General features: G+C 41.1%; 1 protein-coding gene across 1 annotated transcript; it reads right to left on the bottom strand.

The window, feature by feature from the left end:
• Nucleotides 1–53: 53 nt before the first annotated feature.
• prickle3 (prickle homolog 3) lies at nucleotides 54–20,199 on the bottom strand. The gene is made up of 11 exons (XM_077569593.1): nucleotides 19,979–20,199; nucleotides 14,803–14,882; nucleotides 8,587–8,770; nucleotides 5,627–5,740; nucleotides 5,117–5,254; nucleotides 4,611–4,814; nucleotides 3,946–4,132; nucleotides 2,141–2,437; nucleotides 1,739–2,035; nucleotides 1,317–1,664; nucleotides 54–1,111 (listed from the first exon to the last, which is right to left on the bottom strand). The coding sequence occupies exons 1-11, from the start codon at nucleotides 20,018–20,020 to the stop codon at nucleotides 702–704; spliced, it is 2,301 nt and encodes a 766-aa protein (XP_077425719.1). The 5' UTR covers nucleotides 20,021–20,199; the 3' UTR covers nucleotides 54–701.
• Nucleotides 20,200–20,578: the final 379 nt, after the last annotated feature.

The raw sequence follows: 20,578 nt of genomic DNA, 5'->3' as shown, positions 1-20,578 counted from the left end.
ATGATTTTTTTGGGGGGGATTGATTCATCTGATTAAAAAAAAAAAAAAACATCAAAATTTCCATCAGTTTATTATACAAAAGCAGGACGTTCAAAATGAAACAGTGTAGAAAATTCACAAAAATTATGATTCAGTTACTGGTTTGGTGTGTAACGCGCAGTGCTATAGAAAGTAGGAGGGGACGCCACATTGCATACAGGCTGGACTCTATAGTTGGCTGCAGGTTACAAAGTACGAGCTTTGGGGTAATTGTTGTTGGTGATCGGCAATGAAAGCCAGATAAACATACGCTGATCACGTACTATTTCAGGCCAATTCGATTGATCGGCGCACCACAGTTTTTTTCTTTTCTTTAAAAAAAAAAAAGTGTAATATATTCTTGTCTGTGCATAACAATGGCACTAATAATGACTTTGTCCAAAAATATACAGCTCCCGCCACAAAAAACAGCTCTTTTTTTGGGTTTTAAAAGCATTCGTGCAAATAAACACATTATGATGTCAGTATTTTGTTAAATAATGCAAAAAATGTTGATTTTTACATCAACATACAGTACTGTATACCTATAAATAGCAAAATCAGAAGAACTGATTTTTTTTGGTGCCTTTTCTGATGACTGGCGTCAGGGAGCCATGCTTGTGTGGCTTTTCTCCTAACCTGCAGACAAAGATTCAAACCCCAAACCTCAGAAGCGTGAAGCGTCAAGAGACCGAGCAATTTTTATCTTTATCCGTAGCACCGAGACTGTGAGGACGCTTGCGTCTGAAACTGTCCCTCACTCCCCATCGAGGCGGCTGCTCCTCTTCTTCTTCTGCTCGTCTTTCAGCTGGATCCCTCCGCAGCTGCGGCGGCAGCGGGATGGGCTGCCCCAGGAAGAAGCCCTCCTGCTCAGAGTCGGACGAAGACGAGCACGTGGAGCACGAGTCTTCGTGCCCGCGCCGGCCCGACCTCGACTGCAGGACGGGCGAGGGGGCGTGGCTTTCTCTCTCGCCTCGACCCTCCGCTGTGTCCAAGCGAGGGCGTTCGACCTGCCAACGACCGGCTGAGGTCGGGGGGAGGCCGGAGGGGTCGGGTGAAACGCGGTAACGACTCCGTTTCTGGTAAGAGCCGTCTGGTCAACACGAAGAAACACAGACAAAGAAATGTACTCAGAGTGAATAATATGAATGTTAAAGATTGAAAACATACCAGTGAAGTTAAAAACTGGCAGTAAAACTATTAATTAATTTATTTATTTTTTAAAAATCTGATCAGTAGAGATTGCCACCTATAAAAGTAAATCTGGAAGGTACACCCCGCGCCAAACGGCATCTTACCCAGCAGATCCATCTCTGGTGGGATTCCTTTCTGCAGATGCAGCCTGCGTCCGAACCCTCCTTCCACCTCGTCTTCCTCCTGAGGGCTGTCGTCATTTTCTTGCGGCTCCTCCCGCTGCTCCTCTTCCTCATCCTCCTCGACAGAGTAGCTGCTGCTGATCGGTTCTCGGAAGCTGACCCTCGCCGCCCCGCTTCGAGAAAGCGGGGGCGGCGAGCTGGGCGGGCCGTCCTCTGGCTGGGGGGCGGTCCAAGTGGATGAGTCCTGCACCGTGAGGTCTCGAGATTTGACGGGGAGCGGAGGGGGTTCGGGATATGCGTCGGTGTCTAACGTCGTCGTCTGGAGAGCGTCTGGACGAGAAAATCAGACGAGGCTTCAAACAAATATTTGTGAGTGACGACTTGCCGTGCTTAACGATGATCACCTTTCATGACTTTATTGTTTTTTTCCACCCAATTCCTACAGTCTTGACCGGTTGAAGTTCCTCTAGAACAGAGACTTGGCGGAGGATGTGCGGAATGTCCATTTAAAAGGTCGCCAGCAGGTGGTTTGATCTTGCCGTCGTCTGGCAGCAAAGTGTAATGTGGAAGGTTGCGGGGCCAAGAGTGCCTGAGGCCGCTTCCTCGATGGATGTGCGGGAGCGGTGAATAGGAGCCTCTTGGATGACCAACATCAACAGGGGAACCGACTCCGTTTTCACCTGGAGTCGAACAGCTGACACCTAAGAAAAAAAATGTGAACATCAAGGAATCGACCTGATTATTTTCTTTTCGGTTTAGCACTACGTTGAAAGCTTCAATAGCCTCAAGGCTTTAATACTTAATACCAATAATGGGGTTTACGCCCTCTAGTGGTTGTAACGGGGAACCGCATTGCAGTCTCTGGCGTGGCCGGGCCGGCCCGCCGCGTGTTTGCTGAAAAGGTCGGCTGTGGAGGGCCGAGTCGCAGGAGTCCGAGTTGTCGGGGTCCTCCCCGAGCGAACAGGCCCTGGAGCAGAAGATGAGACCCCGTCGGGGCAGGAAGGGGCGACCCAGCAGAGGCAGGCGGCAACGGGCGCAGCAGAAACAAAACTCGGCCGCGTGCCAGCGTTGACCCTCGTACGTCATCTGGCTCTGGCCGATGCCTGCAATGGTATTTTGGTCATTTGGGGGAGCAAGAAAAAAAAAAAAATGGAAACACACAGATAGGTTTGGATTTGCTTCTAGGGCACAGTCATTGCTATTTATCAGTTACAGAAAAAATGAATACATTGCTACTTTGACGATACTCTTAACTTAAATCATCTTTCCCTACTGCAAAGAATGGAAATTCCATTCCAGCACCCAACTAAAAAAAAACACACAAACTTCTACAGTACATTTGGCACGCTGCACCATGCTAAGTGCAGTGTGAAAAGGCCTTTAATGTTCAGTAGAGCAACGAAATGTCCGGACAACAAGGCGTTGCGGTTTTCACATGTCTGTGCCGGACTAAATGTCTGAAAATAAGATGGCGGTGGATGAGAATAGCGATTAGCTTTGTTAGCTTCGGCTAGTCCGATCACATCCACTCTTAAAGGGAAGTCGACCTCCCAAAGATTCTTGACAATAATATGTTCTATGCAGCGCCCACTAGTCTAAATACGATATTCTGGTTAATATTGTGTTTGTGGAATATGAATTTAGCAGCCAGATCCACCCATTTTTTTTATCCATCTGAGGGGGCGGCCATTTTGCCTCTTGCTGTCAAACTGAAGATGACATCACAGTTGCTCAGGTAACAACCAATCACAGCTCAGCTTCAGAAAACAAGTAAGCTGTGATTGGTCGTTGCCCTGAGCAACTGTGATGTCATCATCAGTCGACAGCAAATGGCCGATCCCTCAGATGGATAAAAACGGCGGGATTTTGCTTCATAACGCATATTCCACAAATGTAATATTAACTCATTCACTGCCATTGACGGCTATAGATGTCAAAAATCCATTAGAACTATTTATATTAGTTTAACATTTGTTTCCAGTTTTGTTAAGTTTTTGTTGTTGTTGAGTATGAAAACCTAAAAAAAATTTGTTTTACATTTAGAACAGATATAAAATGTATGATTAATCGTGAGTTAACTAGTGAAGTCATGCCATTAATAATCTTTTCTTCTTTTTTTTTTTTTAATGAATTAATTTATTTATGTAATTTGAATTATTTTATTTTTATTTTTAATAATCTTTTTTTTTTAAAGAAAAGATTATTAAAAAATTAGGGGCGTCAGGTGATTTTTTTTTTTTTTAAATCAGAATTAATCGTATGACTTCACTAGTTAACTGACAATCGCAAATTTTATTTCTGTTCTAAATGTACAATATTTTTTTCCCCAGGTTTTCATACTCTTGTTGACAAAAGTGGGAAAAAATGTTAAACTAATAGAAATGGCTAAAAAGGAATTTTTAACGTCTATAGCCATCAATGGCAGTGAATGAGTTAATCATGTTTTTTGCCAATATGTTGGGCGGTGTACTAACAAGACCTTTATTCATCATAAAAGTTGTTTGCCACAACAATGCAGATTTTCACCTGTTGCAGACGCGAATAGCAAACCACAAATAGCCCAGCGTTTGCTACACGCAGTTCATCATTGGAAACCTTTTTCTATTGGTACCTATTTGACCCCCGCAGGTGTCACAGTACTCGGCGTAGAGGGACTCGTAGCAGGAGCAGCAGTAAGGCCGGCACTCTCGCATGATGTAGCGCTGACCGCCCAGCGCTGCCTCGCACTCAAAACAGCTGAAGTGCTTCGTGTGCCAGAACCTTCCTTCTGCCTCTGTGCATTCGTCTGCAAAAATGATCTTGGATTGCAGCACAAAGAGAGCACAAAGAAACAGGCCTCGGGTTACTACAATGAAATGAAATCGCTACGTTGTAGGGCTGAACAATTCATGGAACTGAAATTGGCATCGCAATGTAGCAATTTTCAAAATGCAAAGGCTGGGAAAAAAAATGCTTCATTTTGGTCGAGCATTGACAACGGCGGCTTTACTGTACTGTATGTTTGTGGATTTATTGACATATTTTCTAGATAGGTTTCGCATAAATTCAGTTCAAATGCCATTATTTTAGTGTAAGACAACCAAAACCTTCAATTGTATAGTAAATCTGATATTGGTTAATGTAATACAGATTCATTTAAAGGATCTTGAAAAATATGAAATCACAATCACATTATTGAGAGGGGAAAAAATTTGAATTCAATCATTTTCAAAAATCATTTCCTAAGTGCGATTGAAACTTGAGTGCAAATGTCCTCAAAATTTGGCATTGCGTCACCTCATCGCAGGCCTGACATCGGGGCTTGAGCCTCTCAGCGTGATGCCGGCCGCAATAGATGCGTCCGTCGTGGTAGAAGTAGATGAGGTCGACCAGCAGCTCGTGGCAGCAGGCGCACTGGAAACACTGTGGGTGCCAACAAGTGCCGTTCCCCGCCCGGCTGGCGAACACCGCCATGTCGCCGCCGCTGATCTTTCGGCCACACTGGGGGGGGGGGGGGGGGGGGGGGCGAAGCACAAGGTGTTTGTTCAGCGGGAGGCATTTTAGCCTTCTGTGGTCGCTCTCACATAGGAATGCTAATGCTAATGCTAAAAAAGTAGCCTGTTCTAAAAGTAGCTCACCAGTGATGGGACATTAAGATTTTATAGGAATGCAGTAGAAAATAAATCAAATCATTTAAGAATTCATCATTATTAATAACAAAAAAATATTGACAACTGGGAGCCAGAAAATACATAAGCTGCTACATTTTTATCTATGAGCATAAAATAAAAATGCCGCTCTACCTGTTTGCAGACGGCTCCGTTCATGGTGACGGGGAAGAGCCTGACAACGCCTCGGCCCACATTGTCTCGTTTCCTCTGCTGGCTGAACAAACGCAACTCCCGCTTCTCCTCCTCGTTTAGCGAGCTGCAGTAGTGCGGCTGTGAGAGGAACGCAACATGAAATCACATGCATCACCGCTCCAAGTACACTGTTGTGTCCTGCGAAATCAAACGCTACAAAAGCTCAATGCAGTGCATCTGGAAAATATCTCACAAGTCAAACAAAAAAACAACAACAAAAACATCCAGTTTAATGCCATGCAAAATTTTCTGAGACTTCTTCTCTCTTACATGTCTATTGGGTAATTTTACTTTACTTTTTTCAAAAAATAGTTAGCTTTTCTTCACACCCGTATGACAACTAAGCTACTGAAAGAAAGAAAAAAAAGTTTCATCCCACGCAGGTTTCCGCACTTTTGAGGTCTCATTTTGAGAAAGTGATAGAAATTAATCATGTCAGATTGATGTTACCTCACTGTCATGCGCAGGAAGTTGGTGCAGCAGCTGTTTGATCCGGTGTCGTTCCCCCACACTGTTCACAAAGGGCACCCTGTCCTCTGGCAAGTTGCGGAAATACTGGTAGACCTGCAAGGTAGAGGGGGGGAAATAGTAAAAAAAAAAAAAAAAAAGGAGGTAAAAATACAGGTAAACCTACAAGGCAGACGAATTTATTCAGAAAATAAACTGGTTAAAAAAACAGGTACAAATAAATTGGAACCTGCAAGGCAGACAAGTGTATTTACAAAAAAAGGGGGGGAAATGGTAAAAAAATAAATAAATACAGGTAAAACCTACAAGGCAGAAGAGTGTATTCAGAAAAAAAACTGGTTAAAAAAACAGGTAAACCTGCAAGGTGGACAAGTGTATTCACCAAAAATGGGAAAAAAAAACGTGTGAAAAAAATAAAAATTAAAATTAAAAAACTGGGAAAAAATACATGTAAACCTGCAAGGCAGACAAATGTATTCACACAAAAATTGTGGTAATAATAATAATAATAACAAACAAACAAAAAAAAACTGGGGATAAATACAGTTACACCTACACGGCGGACAAGTGCATTCAGAAAAAAAAACTGGTAAAAATACATGTAAACCTGCAAGGCAGACAAATGTATTCACACAAAAATTGTGGTAATAATAATAATAACAAACAAACAAAAAAAAAAACTGGGGAGAAATACAGTTACACCTACACGGCGGACAAGTGCATTCAGAAAAAAAACCTGGTAAAAATAAAGGTAAACCTGCAAGGCAGACAAATGTATTCACACAAAAATTGTGGTAATAATAATAATAATAATAATAACAAACAAACAAACAAAAAAAACTGGGGATAAATACAGTTACACCCACACGGCGGACAAGTGTATTCAGAAAAAAAACTGGTAAAAATACATGTAAACCTGCAAGGCAGACAAATGTATTCACACAAAAATTGTGGTAATAATAATAATAATAATAATAATAATAACAAACAAAAAAAAACTGGTAAAAATACAGTTACACCTACACGGTGGACAAGTGTATTCAGAAAAAAAAACTGGTAAAAATACATGTAAACCTGCAAGGCAGACAAATGTATTCACACAAAAATTGTGGTAATAATAATAATAACAAACAAACAAAAAAAAAACTGGGGAGAAATACAGTTACACCTACACGGCGGACAAGTGCATTCAGAAAAAAAACCTGGTAAAAATAAAGGTAAACCTGCAAGGCAGACAAATGTATTCACACAAAAATTGTGGTAATAATAATAATAATAATAACAAACAAACAAACAAAAAAAACTGGGGATAAATACAGTTACACCTACACGGCGGACAAGTGTATTCAGAAAAAAAAACTGGTAAAAATAAAGGTAAACCTGCAAGGCAGACAAATTTATTCACACAAAAATTGTGGTAATAATAATAATAATAATAACAAACAAACAAACAAAAAAAACTGGGGATAAATACAGTTACACCTACACGGCGGACAAGTGTATTCAGAAAAAAAAACTGGTAAAAATAAAGGTGAACCTGCAAGGCAGACAAATGTATTCACACAAAAATTGTGGTAATAATAATAATAATAATAATAACAAACAAACAAAAAAAAAATCCTGGTAAAAATACAGTTACACCTACACGGCGGACAAGTGTATTCAGAAAAAAAAAAGGTAAAAATAAAGGTAAACCTGCAAGGCAGACAAATGTATTCACACAAAAATTGTGGTAATAATAATAATAATAATAATAATAATAATAATAATGATAACAAACAAAAAAAAACTGGTAAAAATACAGTTACACCTACACGGTGGACAAGTGTATTCAGAAAAAAAAACTGGTAAAAATAAAGGTAAACCTGCAAGGCAGACAAATGTATTCACACAAAAATTGTGGTAATAATAATAATAACAACAACCAAACAAAAAAAAAACTGGGGATAAATACAGTTACACCTACACGGCGGACAAGTGTATTCAGAAAAAAAACTGGTAAAAATAAAGGTAAACCTGCAAGGCAGACAAATGTATTCACACAAAAATTGTGGTAATAATAATAATAATAACAAACAAACAAAAAAAAATCCTGATAAAAATACAGTTACACCTACACGGCGGACAAGTGTATTCAGAAAAAAAACTGGTAAAAATAAAGGTAAACCTGCAAGGCAGACAAATGTATTCACACAAAAATTGTGGTAATAATAATAATAATAACAAACAAACAAAAAAAAAAACTGGTAAAAATACAGTTACACCTACAAGGCGGACAAGTGTATTCAGAAAAAAAACTGGTTAAAAAAACTGCTAAAAATAAAGGTAAACCTGCAAGGTAGACAAGTGTATTCACAGAAAAAAAACTGGTTAAAAAAAAACAAAAACTGGCAAAACACAGGTAAACCTGCAAGGCAGTATTCACAGAAAAAAAGGTATTTCATTGATAAAAAAAAAAAAAAGATTTTAGAGGACTTGTAATCACAATGAATCACATTAGAATCAGTTTCAAATGTTTGGAACAATAAGCAAAAGGTCTCCAAATAGATATACTGTACAGTAGTACCTCAACATACGAGTACTGAAAATGTGCTCACCGAAAAATACTTTTTTCACTGAAACAACACGGCAGAAACAGAATGTTGAGATGACGCAAGCAAAAACATTTAAAGCAAGCAGCCTAAAGAGAGTCAAACCCGGTTGCTGTCTGAATACAATGACTGGGTTGAGATTAGAATTAGAAATAAAATGAGGGGTCAGCCAAGGAGACTGAGGTTTCCACAACTACTGGAACTTTCCTTTTCTATCCTATCTGAGTAAGATAGCCTGGAAGTACTTGGAGGAAAGTTGGTTTAAAAAAAAAAAAAAAAAAAAGGAATGGTGCCTTGAAACCAACTTTAAGAAAGGGTTTGAAGATTTCTTCTTTCCAATTCTCGTCTCACCTGCTCGGGTTTAAGGCCGGGCGGAACCCAGGCGTATTCCTCAGAGGCGCAGCCCGAGTCATCGTCGGAGATGGAGTGCCTCTGGAAGTCTGACACCAGCTTGGTCATCATCTTCTCCAGCTGGCCCGGCATCGAGCGCACGGCGTGCTCCTCCCGCACGCACTTGCAGTGCACGCAGATCTTCCTGCGGACGCAACGGCACCGGGATGCACGTCAATAACATCTTCTCACCGTGCTGCTCTTACTTTATTTAGTCATACGCACATGGGTTCCCACGAGTGGGATGTGGAAGAATGAGTGAATTAACCCTGGAGAACCCACGGGGTCAAATTTGGCCCCTATAAATTCTGCTACTCAAATAACAAAGACCTTTTTTTTTCTTTTCTTTTTTTTACAAATTTAACTTGAAAAGTCCAGAGTGCCACTTCTGACCCCTGCATGGGGCCATCTAGTGGATGAATATTGCACTTACATGAGCCAGAGTGGTGGTGACAAGATGGCTGACAACATGCTGTTTTGTTGAGCTGGAAATCAATCCAAAAAAAACCATCTTCTCAGCAAACCATCAGATGGTAAAATTGTGTTCTATTTGTTGTATATGTTCTAATCTATTTCATATCACGTTGCAGAATGCCTAGGGTTTATGTTTTATAAATATATTTTGATAAATTAGCAACTCTGAGCTAGTTAAAAAAAAGGGTTAAAATTGAAAAAACATATATTTTGGTGTTCAGTGAACTTATAGCAGTCATTTAATGTATAATTCATAATTTTCCAAAGAAGAAAAGGGTTCTTGGGTTCTCCAGGGTTAAAGTTTTCTTTTTTTTCCTCCAGCACAGTCAATTTGTTCAGTATAGCTCAGCCGTGTTACACGTGTGCAATCGAGCGACGGTTGGTTTAATTCGCAGTTCCCGCACGACGACTAAATTTGATTTTAATCCCATCATCGACCAAAAGTGAAGCGCAGAGATCCCGACTTGTTTTCCCACCAACATCCCACTTTGCATTAAGGGCACAAAGTCCCCTCATTTGAGTCCCAAACAGGCGGGAAAATCAGGTCAGTGGCCTAAGCCAGAGGGGAGAAGATGGGAGCCGTAATCTCCCTCTCAGCCGTGTCCTTGGACTCCACATCTGTTGCCGGGCGGGTGGGCTCGTTTGCGGCCAGACAGAGACGTAAGGGTGTTATTGTGTTGCGCGGGGGGGGCGACCATGTGGCATAAAGTATTGCATGGACATCTCTGTTGTGTAAGAGGCTGCCAGCTGGTACGAGTTGGCATAAAGCGGCTTTATCCCGGCACATACTAAAATCAGCGGCACAGAAGCATTTCCATTCTGCTTAATAAGAGAATACGCTTTAAGGCAGAGCTTCTCAAACTGGGGTCCGTGTCTTGGCGATCCGCAAAATAATTGCAGATGAATGAGGTGTTATTATTTTGTGAAGTAGTGGGAACTGATGCACTAATAACACAGACACGCAGATCTAATTTCTCCTCCCTACTTTAGCTTTGGGCCAATCATCAAATCATTCACTATTGTGGACGTTTACGTTCATCAACAGGAATTCAACCATTTACTGCCACCAACGAGTATATTAGTCAAGTACGTTTTCCAACAGGCAGGTGGAAGACGGTTTCACACCTGTGAAATTCAAACTTCTACATTAGATGTCACAAGGGAGAAAAACTAATTCTGGTCCTGAAAAGTTTGAGAACGCCTGATGTGAGCTACCGTGCTGCCTTGATATACGAGTGACTCGACTTACAAGTTGCATGTATTATGAGCAGTCCTATGGCTAATTTGTTGCTTACATAATAGGGAAATGCCATAGATGGGTTATATGCGTTATAATAATTTAAGCAACTCACATTTAAAAAAAAAAAAAAAAAATCAGTGGAGCAACATGTAGACAGATACAACTACTCAGACATATTTTTGATCCTCTGCAAAGAACGACAAAGCTAAAGACCCATGTATATCTGTGTGGTTGTATTATACTGCCCCCATGTGGACAAGGCGTGCACACCAGAAGAAGCAGCGCAATGTCCATTGAAACAAAGTAAAAAATGAGGTTACTTTTTTTTTTAAATTTACTTATGTAATCACATTAAAGTTAGACATCATTATGTCACTGTATGATGTACAATATCTGAGAATGCTATTCATCTTCATAAAAAACAGATTACAAACATTTTGTTGGTTATTTTGGGAGGCTGCAACGCATTAATGGCATTTCCATTCAAGTCAGTACTGAAAGATTTGAGATGTGTTCAGCGTTGTGAATGAAACTCGTCTCTCAAGGCACCACTGTAGTTGTTCTTGGCAGAACGTGATCTGCTTGTTACACAGCACCTGGACCATGCAGCATGTCATCGTTGGCAAAACAGGACGCGCGCGTGTAGGTGCGTGTAAGGAAACAGCCGGAGACCGCACGGTCATCCTCCTCCAAGTGATGAAAGCGACTTTCAGCTACGCAACAGACTTTTGGCTCACACCTGCCTCGTCGTGCAGACTGTTGCTAAGTCCGACAAGCTTTCAACAGGACACTTTATGCGCTTCATGGGGAAATAGGATCCATTTTTGAATGAACAAAAGTACGGGTAATCTCCACCACCTCAAACATTAAAATCCCAGATGAGGCTTACTGAAAACATAATTACACCCTGTGGATTTCAAAAGGCCAAATAACTTTGCTTTAAAAAGTCTGCTAGCTTAGTGCTAACACATAATGGAAAACGTCATAGGAATAGCATCTATGGTCCGTCCGTCCGTCCGTCCGTCCGTCCGTCCGTCTTCTTCCGCTTATCCCGGGGTCGGGTCGCGGGGGCAGCAGCTTTAGCAGGGAAGCCCAGACTTCCCTCTCCCCAGCCACTTCAGCCAGCTCATCCAACGGGACCCCAAGGCGTTCCCAGGACAGCCGAGAGACATAGTCTCTCCAGCGTGTCCTGGGTCGTCCCCGGGGCCTCCTGCCGGTAGGACATGCCCGGAACACCTCCCCAGGGAGGCGTCCAGGAGGCATCCGAACCAGATGCCCGAGCCACCTCAACTGGTTCCTCTCAACGTGGAGGAGCAGCGACTCGACGCTGAGTCCCTCTTGGATGACCGAGCTTCTCACCCTATCTCTAAGGGAGAGCCCGGCTACCCTGCGGAGGAAACTCATTTCGGCCGCTTGTATCCGGGATCTTGTTCTTTCGGTCACGACCCACAGCTCGTGACCATAAGTGAGGGTAGGAACGTAGATCGACCGGTAAATCGAGAGCTTTGCCTTTCGGCTCAGCTCCTTCTTCACCACAACGGACCGATACAGCGTCCGCATCACTGCAGACGCTGCACCGTTCCGCCTGTCGATCTCCCGCTCTAACCTACCCTCACTCGTAAACAAGACCCCAAGATACTTGAACTCCTCCACTTGGGGCAGGACCTCCTCCCCGACCCGGAGAGGGCACTCCACCCTTTTCCGACTGAGGACCATGGTCTCGGATTTGGAGGTGCTGATCCTCATCCCAACCGCTTCACACTCGGCTGCGAACCGCTCCAGTGAGAGCTGGAGGTCACGGCTTGATGAAGCCAATAGCACCGCATCATCTGCAAAAAGCAGAGAAGCAATGCTGAGGCCACCAAACCGGACCCCCTCAACGCCTCGGCTACGCCTAGAAATTCTGTCCATAAAAGTTATGAACAGAATCAGCATCTATGGTTGTAAAAAAAATCCTTCAAGGAACAAATATTTGAACACAGTGCAACCTTTTATCTTCTGTGCCAAGTTAATCTTCTAATTGCATTTAATACAAACACAGGATCAAAAAGTCTTCACAAGGAAACTTTTGGTTTTGATAGGTATTCATTTAAAGGGGAAGTCAACCCAAAAAGTTTCTTTACAGTAATATGTTGTATGCACCCCCATTAGTTTAAACACGGCATTCTGATTAATATTGCGTTCGTGGAATATGAGTTAAGATGCGAAATCCTCAATTTTATTAGGGGTGTGCCATAAAATCGATTCTCATAAGTACGATTCAGAATCGATTTTAAATGTCCCAAAATCGATTTTATTGAAATTATTTTATACTGTCTTGCCTTTGTCTGTGTGTGCCTTTATTTGGAACGCTGTTCGTGCTGTACCCGATTTGGCCACTTAGGGGCAGTGTGGTTCCACGCGGTCTAATACACTGTTAAGTTGTAGCCACATTAGAGAGGAGAAGGGAAAAGAAAACAGGTGAGCTGTGATTGGTTGCTATCTGAGCCCTGAGCAACTGTAATGTCATTTTCAGTCAACAGCAAGTGACAAAATGGCCGCCTCCTGAGATTGAGTTAAGATGGTTGGCATCTCCCTTAGATCTGGTCCAAAGAAACAGCAGGGTCGCTCTGCTGCCAAATTTGTGACATAGCAATAATGATGGCGACTGTTAAGACTTGTGGGGGGGACTGTGGGTAAAAGTAACTCAATTGGCTCGTTGCTGACCAGAGCAGCATGAGCAAGATGGATCACAGCCAGCGGCAGCAGCTGAGCTACACTCCCTTGGATGATCAGAATCTAAACTGGTTAAAGAGGGAAAATACAATTGCCCCAAGCCTCTGAGGTCTTTAGTCATTCGGTCACCCTCGTTTTTCAATTTATGATGCTAAAGCTGCATGTGATCTGTCCAAAAAGTGTTCTCTATAATATTACACCATCCGTTATGGAGCCCCAGACATGACATGGGGGGAAAACATCAAGTTTGGGACCCAATATAGATTCAGTAATGCGCACACCTTGCTAATTGGTAGGTTTAAATCATTCCATGAACAACCTGGACAGCTGGGAAAAATGGAGTGCAACTTTGCTAGGAAGTCCCTAAAGAGAGAGAAGAGCTAGCAATTATTATTATTATTTTTTTTTAAAGAGGTCATATTGGTTGTTTCATCTGTAAGTACAACACAACAGCTGTACACTACTTTAGTACTGTTAAGTGATCTGTGTGAACGTATCTCTCCGACTATCTTGTGACATTTCTCGCTTGCTAACTAGTAATAAGACGCTAATAGCAAACACAAGCTGGGGCGAAGGGATGTCAAGTTTCCGAGGATTAAGAAGTGATGCAGAATTAGCATTAGCATGAACATTTCTGCTCAACGGGGTATGTTAACTAATCAATCACCTCTTTGATTTTTTTTTTTTTAATTGATTGTAGATTCCAAAAAATAAAACTTCAAATTGATAAAAATGTGTGTTATGGTAACATTCCATCACGGATAAGTTATGCTACAAATGTGGCAGCCGTGGCTAATTGGTTGCGGCTACCGTAGAAATGATACAAATAATGTATCTTTGTTCATGCTATCAACTCTATCCCTCTTCGTTGTCTTTCACCTGCTTACCTAACTCTCAAACAAATGGACCTTATGGACGACAAGGCATTAAGCATTTCCGCGGGAAAGGTCAGATGGCATAACTGTTTTCCGTTGTCAATATGCTACAAGCTAACAGTGACGCTATCTCACTGGAAAACAACAGCTGTAGTGTAGCGTGCTGCTCCATTAAGAGAAATGCAGACATCATGGCCATTACTTACAGCACTCGCAATGGCCATGATTATGACTAACGCGTATATCTGCTCTTAACGGGAAGGCAGATCATCGTTAAGCTGATTTCAACTGTGACAATAGTAAACAATAGCACTGTAATGGAACAACATGACACTTTTAGGCATGCGGCATTCAGCGAGGGCTGCTGTTGATAATTATCCGGTTAAGCGACAATTCATCCATTCTTGTTACATAATATTAAAGGTTGCTTTATATATTAAAGTTTTAAAGATATGAGGAGGAACTGCAAATGGGGAAATGTGTTATAAACTCCACAGAAACAGATTTGGAACATACATGCACACTACCAATGTGGATTTTTTTCTCAATCAAATAATGCATGTTTTTTTTTTTTTTTTGCTATATGGCAATTATGCTATTTGAGTAATGATATTAATATGTATATAATTTATGAATCATGCACAGATGATTGCTACTGTAGCAAAAAGTTGCTGTCATTAACTCATAAAAACAGAACACATTAAACTCCAGATGTTCAAAAAAAATCTGGGTCAGGGTCATTGCGGATAACTGCATTTTCACGCAAGCAACAAAAAACACAAAGAGGTCGTGTGACCTCGTGAGTAAGAAATACACTTCGTGCCAAGGGGGCCCGGCAACGTCACAATCAGTCGAAGCTCCTTCAGCTCATACCTCCATCCGTGGACGTGGAAGCCGGGGCACTGGTCTCCGCAGCGCATGCAGGGCTGCCCGCTGTCCGGGTCCTCTTCCTCCTGCCGGGAACAAGAAGCTCAGCTCACATGGTTTCCCACCAAGCATCGCTCTGGACGCTTGCCGGGACACGAGGGCAGCCGCTCGCGTTTCCGCACAATGTGGAGTGTAATTGCACTTCCACTACAGTAGGTGGCAGTGGCGCACACAATATGCGTAAAGCGTATTTGCTCCTCTACAGTAGTGTTAATTTTGTCCACCTTTAAAAAAAAAAAAAAAAAAAAAAGTCACAGTTTTAGTCCAGTTTCAATCCTGCTTGTTAGTTTTTATCATTGTTCGTCAACCACCCGTTTTTATTTAGTCCTTTTTTAGTCAATTATAAATCTAGCATTTTAGTCTTTATTTTAGTCCAAGAAAACATAATTTAATTTGTCTAGTTTTAGTCACGTCAGTCATTTTACCCCTGTATATTTTTTTGTCAGCAGATAATGTTGAACATTTTGGATCTAAAACTATTTCACATGAAATTTTCTGGCAAATTTTTGATAAAAAACAACTTCACACACAATTACAGTATATCAACAAGTGGCTACTATATGGCTCCATGCTATTAGCTAGTTAGCAAGCATTAGTTAGCATTTGGATTAACATTATTTTTGGAACGTTATAGCGGTTGGATTAATGTTACATAATAATTAACTTTTTTTTTTTAACCGTTCACCATGAATCCACGTCCTTTCTGTCCCATGTGTTTGTGCATGTTGCACCCACGGCTGCAGATTTGAAAGGGAGTGAGTCACTGTGTGCCACATGACAGCGTCACAGTGACGTGAGTTTACAAAATCTAAATATTTTTGTCTCATTTTTCTTCATGAACTAAAATGTCCATAGATTTTAGTCCAGTTTTTTATTAAGTGAAGTACATCAACGAAAATGCATACTGATTTACGTAACGTGTTTTGGCTCTTAAGCTAGCCAGCCGAAGCTTGTTGCTAGCTAGCTAGTTGCTAGCTAATTGTGTGTAGGTGACAAGAGCATATCCAGCCCGGCGAAGCTTTTTTTTAGACCATCTTGGTGGATTATTGTAAAAAAAAAATTAAAAAAATATGCTTCTCAGTTTTGCTAATGCGTTTTGATTAAGCACAGTATGCAAATTTTTACTCGCAAATTGCGATGCGAAACCGCTTCTTTACAGCTATGGTGTGTGCGCCCGTGTGTGTGTGCACGCCAGGCAGGTTTTGGAGCTGGCCGGAAGGAAGCAGGCACAGGATGAGAGCTGCACCCTTCCCGACTTTCTTTTCCTCCAATTCTACATTTCCGGCGCGCGCCATTGGCAGCGATAAATACGTTGTGTTCATTTAACGCCACACCTCTTAAAAAAAGCACTGTAAGCACTTTGATGGGTGTTTTTCCACTAGCGATGGACAAAACATGCACGCACGTAAAACAACTGTTTGCTCACCCTTCTACCTAAACATACACTGTCACGCTGTAATTGCAGTACGTGGTGCTTGGAAGCAGATAACGCAATAAAATGAAAGAGGTGTGGTAAGGTTTTAACAAGATACTTGCACATACTTGCTTAGTTTTTTCCTTTATTGGATGAGTGCATACTTGTACTGTAACACTGATGGTTGCAGCACAGAAAGTATTGTATGGATTTAAAAAAAAATAAAAAACAAAGACAAAAAACATGGAGTTCCCTTACAAGATGGCGGATTTTTGGTGCGGAATGTATCAACTTGTCAATTGCAGAAATCCCCGTTATGTCGCAGAAATCTGGAGTTTACAACAGTTCAATTCAAATCGTATACTTATTTACTGCAATGCCCTTACTTGTGGGAAAGGAGAGCCACAGTTGCCAATGCACTTTATCAGTCGCACCAGCAAAACGCAAACGCAATGAGCGCACTCGGGGCGAGAGCTGCTGTCAAATGTAATGAATTGATGGAGTTTAACCGCCTCAAAATAATGTACGAAACCCATCATGGAATTTTACCAATTAAGATGCAAACCAATAAAAAAAATTAAAAAAAGGGAAAGTAAGTACAAATTAAGAGGAACAGTTTATTTTCTAAACCTAAATACCGAACAAATTTAATAGAACAGATCAGAAAGAAAAGAAAAAAGAAAATCAGTTTGTGGAACAATCTGGATTATAAAACTAAATCATTTCAGTCTGTCTATTTTTTTTTTTATGTATAAAAGAACAATTATTGGAAAAAAATATATAGCATAAGGTCATGCTGTTGAATTATTTTTGTTTACGGTAATTGTAACATTGAATGCGTCTTGACTGCTTGCTGTCATTTATTTTGTGTTGATCAGGGGCAGATACTGTATAAATTTGACTTCTTTCTGTCCTTTCATTTATTTTCTTTTTTAAGAATGAAATCATTTTGAATTGAATTGATGTCTCTTCTATCTCGTGTATTTTCATCAATTGCATGTTTGCAACTTGGAATCACATTTCTTTATCCGTTTGTAAATGCAGTGAACATTTTGGATTCAATTTTAAAGTGAGAATATACAGTTCTGAAAATAAGTGAATTGAAAGTTCAGAATTCACCAAACCTGAAAAATAGGCATTCTAATTGTGTAATTTTTTTTAAATTTTTTTTTCATCAAAACATAATTACAAAGCCTGCAATTATTTAGGATAGTTTTTCATTTATCGAGTCCCACCACTTCACAATAACGCAGAAGGGTGTTGCATTTATCTCTTTGCTGTGTGTAAGTCAGTCAGTCAGCAAACAATGCACGCTGCACTCCAACGTAGGAACCAACGTAGGAATGGTGGCGGTTGTTATTTCGTAATACTGGCATTCAAACTGAGGCTGGGAGGCACACAAGACAAAGCGCGTGTATTTTCAACACAGCAACTGATCATTACTACGGCCGGGAATGGGAGTAAATGGCCACGGGATCAAAACACCGCCCACGTTGAAAACACGACACCAGAGTTTTTTGTCCTCCTCCCCCCCGACGTGCCGTTTAGAGAGTCGGCAGATGAAATGACACCAAGCGAACACCCTTGTATTGTCATTTTCCAATGTGTGCGCACAATGAGTGACCTGCATGCACGGGTATGTGTCGTTTTATCCAAACAAGCTCAAACTTGAGTACAGTCTCTTTGCCAGCATCCGCTGTCCGGTGCTTGAATGACGACGACTAAATGGAATAACGCAAACAATCTGATTACAAGAAAAAGTGAATTGAACAAATGGTAAGAATACAAACACGTAATCAACACATTCCTACACGAGCTGCCAATGGCCAAAACTCACACAAGTCATTCGAAACGCACACCGGCTAACACGGCTAACGCTAACAGCCGGGCCAACGCTACACGCTCATTCGCTGATACCCACGTCACTCACCAGGCTCCGCCTTTCAAAGCCATACACACTCGAGGACAAAGATACTACAACTGCAAGTGGACAAAAATAACACATGCACGATATTGTGTTTAAGAATTGCAAAATTAATGTTTGCTCAATTGCTCAATGGGATAATCTGTATACCTGATCTAAAAATATGCAATAGATGAAGCTTTGCTTTTTTTTTTTCTATTCAGATAATGTGAAAAAAGTACTTATTTTTCTCAAAAGGTTTATATAAACAACATCCTTCATAAATTAACATTTTAATGTTCAATAATTTAACAAAAACAGATGGGAGAACATCGCACGCCATTCCACCAGGGCCCGCCTCTTAAAGACACAAGCAGGTAGCTAACTATAAGCAGTGTTAGCTACAAATTGATTCAGGTTTGAGTCCAAAGTTCTTTTCTAGTGTGTATGGGTGCACTGCATTAAATATTGAAGATGCTCATTAACTCATTCACTGCCAGCCAAGTTAAAATGTATTTTTGACGTCTATAGTCGTCAATGGCAATGAAAGAGTTAATACGCGAGTGTCGTCATTTTCCGCGTCATTGAAGAACTGCTTAAATGCTACTAATGGAACGATTTGCACAAAAGCAGAGCGTCAATTCAACAGATCCTGAGGTACAAGACACATATGGACAATTGAATGCAGGGGTGTCCAAACTACAGCGTGGGGGGCATTTCTGTCCCACCATCCCTTTGGGTAGGGGCCCACAGCACATACTTAAGTTAATATGGACACGAGCCATGTCTGTTTGTGTTGCACAACTCGAGCAAATATTTTGTACATGCCTGATGTGAGAAAATGCCTTCCACAAACCTGATGGATGGATGTTTAAATTACACTTCACAGTCTGTCATTTTTACAAATGGCATTGGCTACTGCACATCTGCTCAGTATTGCAATTTTCTGTCCAACTCTTCACCACAGATGCGCCAAAGTCCGATCCTCGAGAGTCCCTATGCAGCCTGTTTTAGATGCAACACACCTGAATCAAATTGTCAGTTCATCAGCAAGCTTCGCAGAAGCCCGATAGTGATAACAATCCTGATCATATGAATCAGGTGTGTTGGAGGAGGGAGACATTTAATTAAAAACTGGATAGGGGCTTTCGAGGATCGGACATGGGCACCCCTGATTTATGACATTCACTTCATTTCTCCTAATCACCCACAGGTGGGCCGCATTAATTCAGATTTTTCATAAATGAAGAAAAGAAAAAGAAAAACACTCATCCTTTGAGGTAGCCTATGTCTGGCAACAACCCCAATGAATTAAACAAGTTTTTTTCTCAATTCAAGTCAGTCAGTCAGTCAGAAGTCACAAATCACTTTCTGTCACCCGGAAGTATCCTGGCGCCTATTAATTATGTTTTTTATTTTTATAAAGGAGGTCACATTTCATCTACAATATCCCAACCTACCCTGGAGGCTGTGACGTAATTTCCCCCTCTTCAGACTCACCTTGAACATCCAAAATGACCCAAGTCGGAAAAAATGTGGAACTCTCTGACAAATTATGACAAATCAACGCGAAATTTGCTTCTTTCTTTTTTTTCTTTTAAAAACCCTTTTTTCAAAGTGGTGATTTGACTCCAGAAGAGCACAAAAGCCAGGTAGGATAAAGTTGACTTTCGGATTTTAGGGCGAGTTTCATATGACAAGTGCCAGTTAAAAGTACTTTAAACAATGAATAAAAACATGAATGCGAAATCGTGTTTCGTGTTGAGGTGACAGAAGTCAAATGTATATCGACGGCAAACACTTACCGAGCGATTGGATCGTCGCTTTTTAGACCCGCGTAGAAACATGACGGAGGACGTGTGTTGGAAAATGCAGTCCGGTATCCAAACAAGTAAGAACAAAGGGGAGACATACGTAAACGCCTCAATTTTCAATGTGTGTGATAAACTACATGACGTTGCCACCAAACTACCTCGAAGTCCCCGAACGCCTTTAGCTAAAGACTTCAACTAACTATCTAAAACAATTCGTGACTCAGTGACACCAACTTCCTTCTGCCTTTCAAAGTCCGACATAAGTCAGAACGAGCTTTAATAACTACTCGAAGACACTCAGATAAAGGAAGCTTCCACGCAGATGTATGCATTTTAACATGAAATTTAGATATTTATTAGACTCACAAGATGATTTAGATGTGGCCGCTGACATGGACGTACCTTTTATTTTGAAGTCTCAGCATTCCAACTACGGGCAGATTAAAAGTTCCTGTTAACTTGATTTACCTTCAGTTTTACCTTGTGAAAGCGAGGTATGTATTTATTTATTTTTGTGGAAAGCGAGGTGTGCACTGGTCTTGGAACTATGCAGTTGGCCCACGGACACTACAAGAGCGACTAACGTACTTT

This window comes from Vanacampus margaritifer, chromosome 1 (genome assembly GCF_051991255.1).
Source record: "Vanacampus margaritifer isolate UIUO_Vmar chromosome 1, RoL_Vmar_1.0, whole genome shotgun sequence".
NCBI classification, from domain to species: domain Eukaryota; kingdom Metazoa; phylum Chordata; class Actinopteri; order Syngnathiformes; family Syngnathidae; genus Vanacampus; species Vanacampus margaritifer.
Note: the sequence above shows the minus strand (reverse complement) of the source record. Positions and strands in the feature narration are given on the sequence as shown.

What these genes read in the sequence shown, in the direction of transcription:
- prickle3 (XM_077569593.1), bottom strand. Translation starts at nt 20,020, where the DNA reads ATGTTTCTACGCGGGTCTAAAAAGCGACGATCCAATCGCTCG. An exon ending in GGGCGTAAACCCCATTATTG is followed by an intron (nt 2,036 to 2,140) that starts GTATTAAGTATT and finishes TTTTTTTCTTAG; the next exon opens with GTGTCAGCTGTTCGACTCCA. An exon ending in ACCAGAGATGGATCTGCTGG is followed by an intron (nt 1,112 to 1,316) that starts GTAAGATGCCGT and finishes CGTGTTGACCAG; the next exon opens with ACGGCTCTTACCAGAAACGG.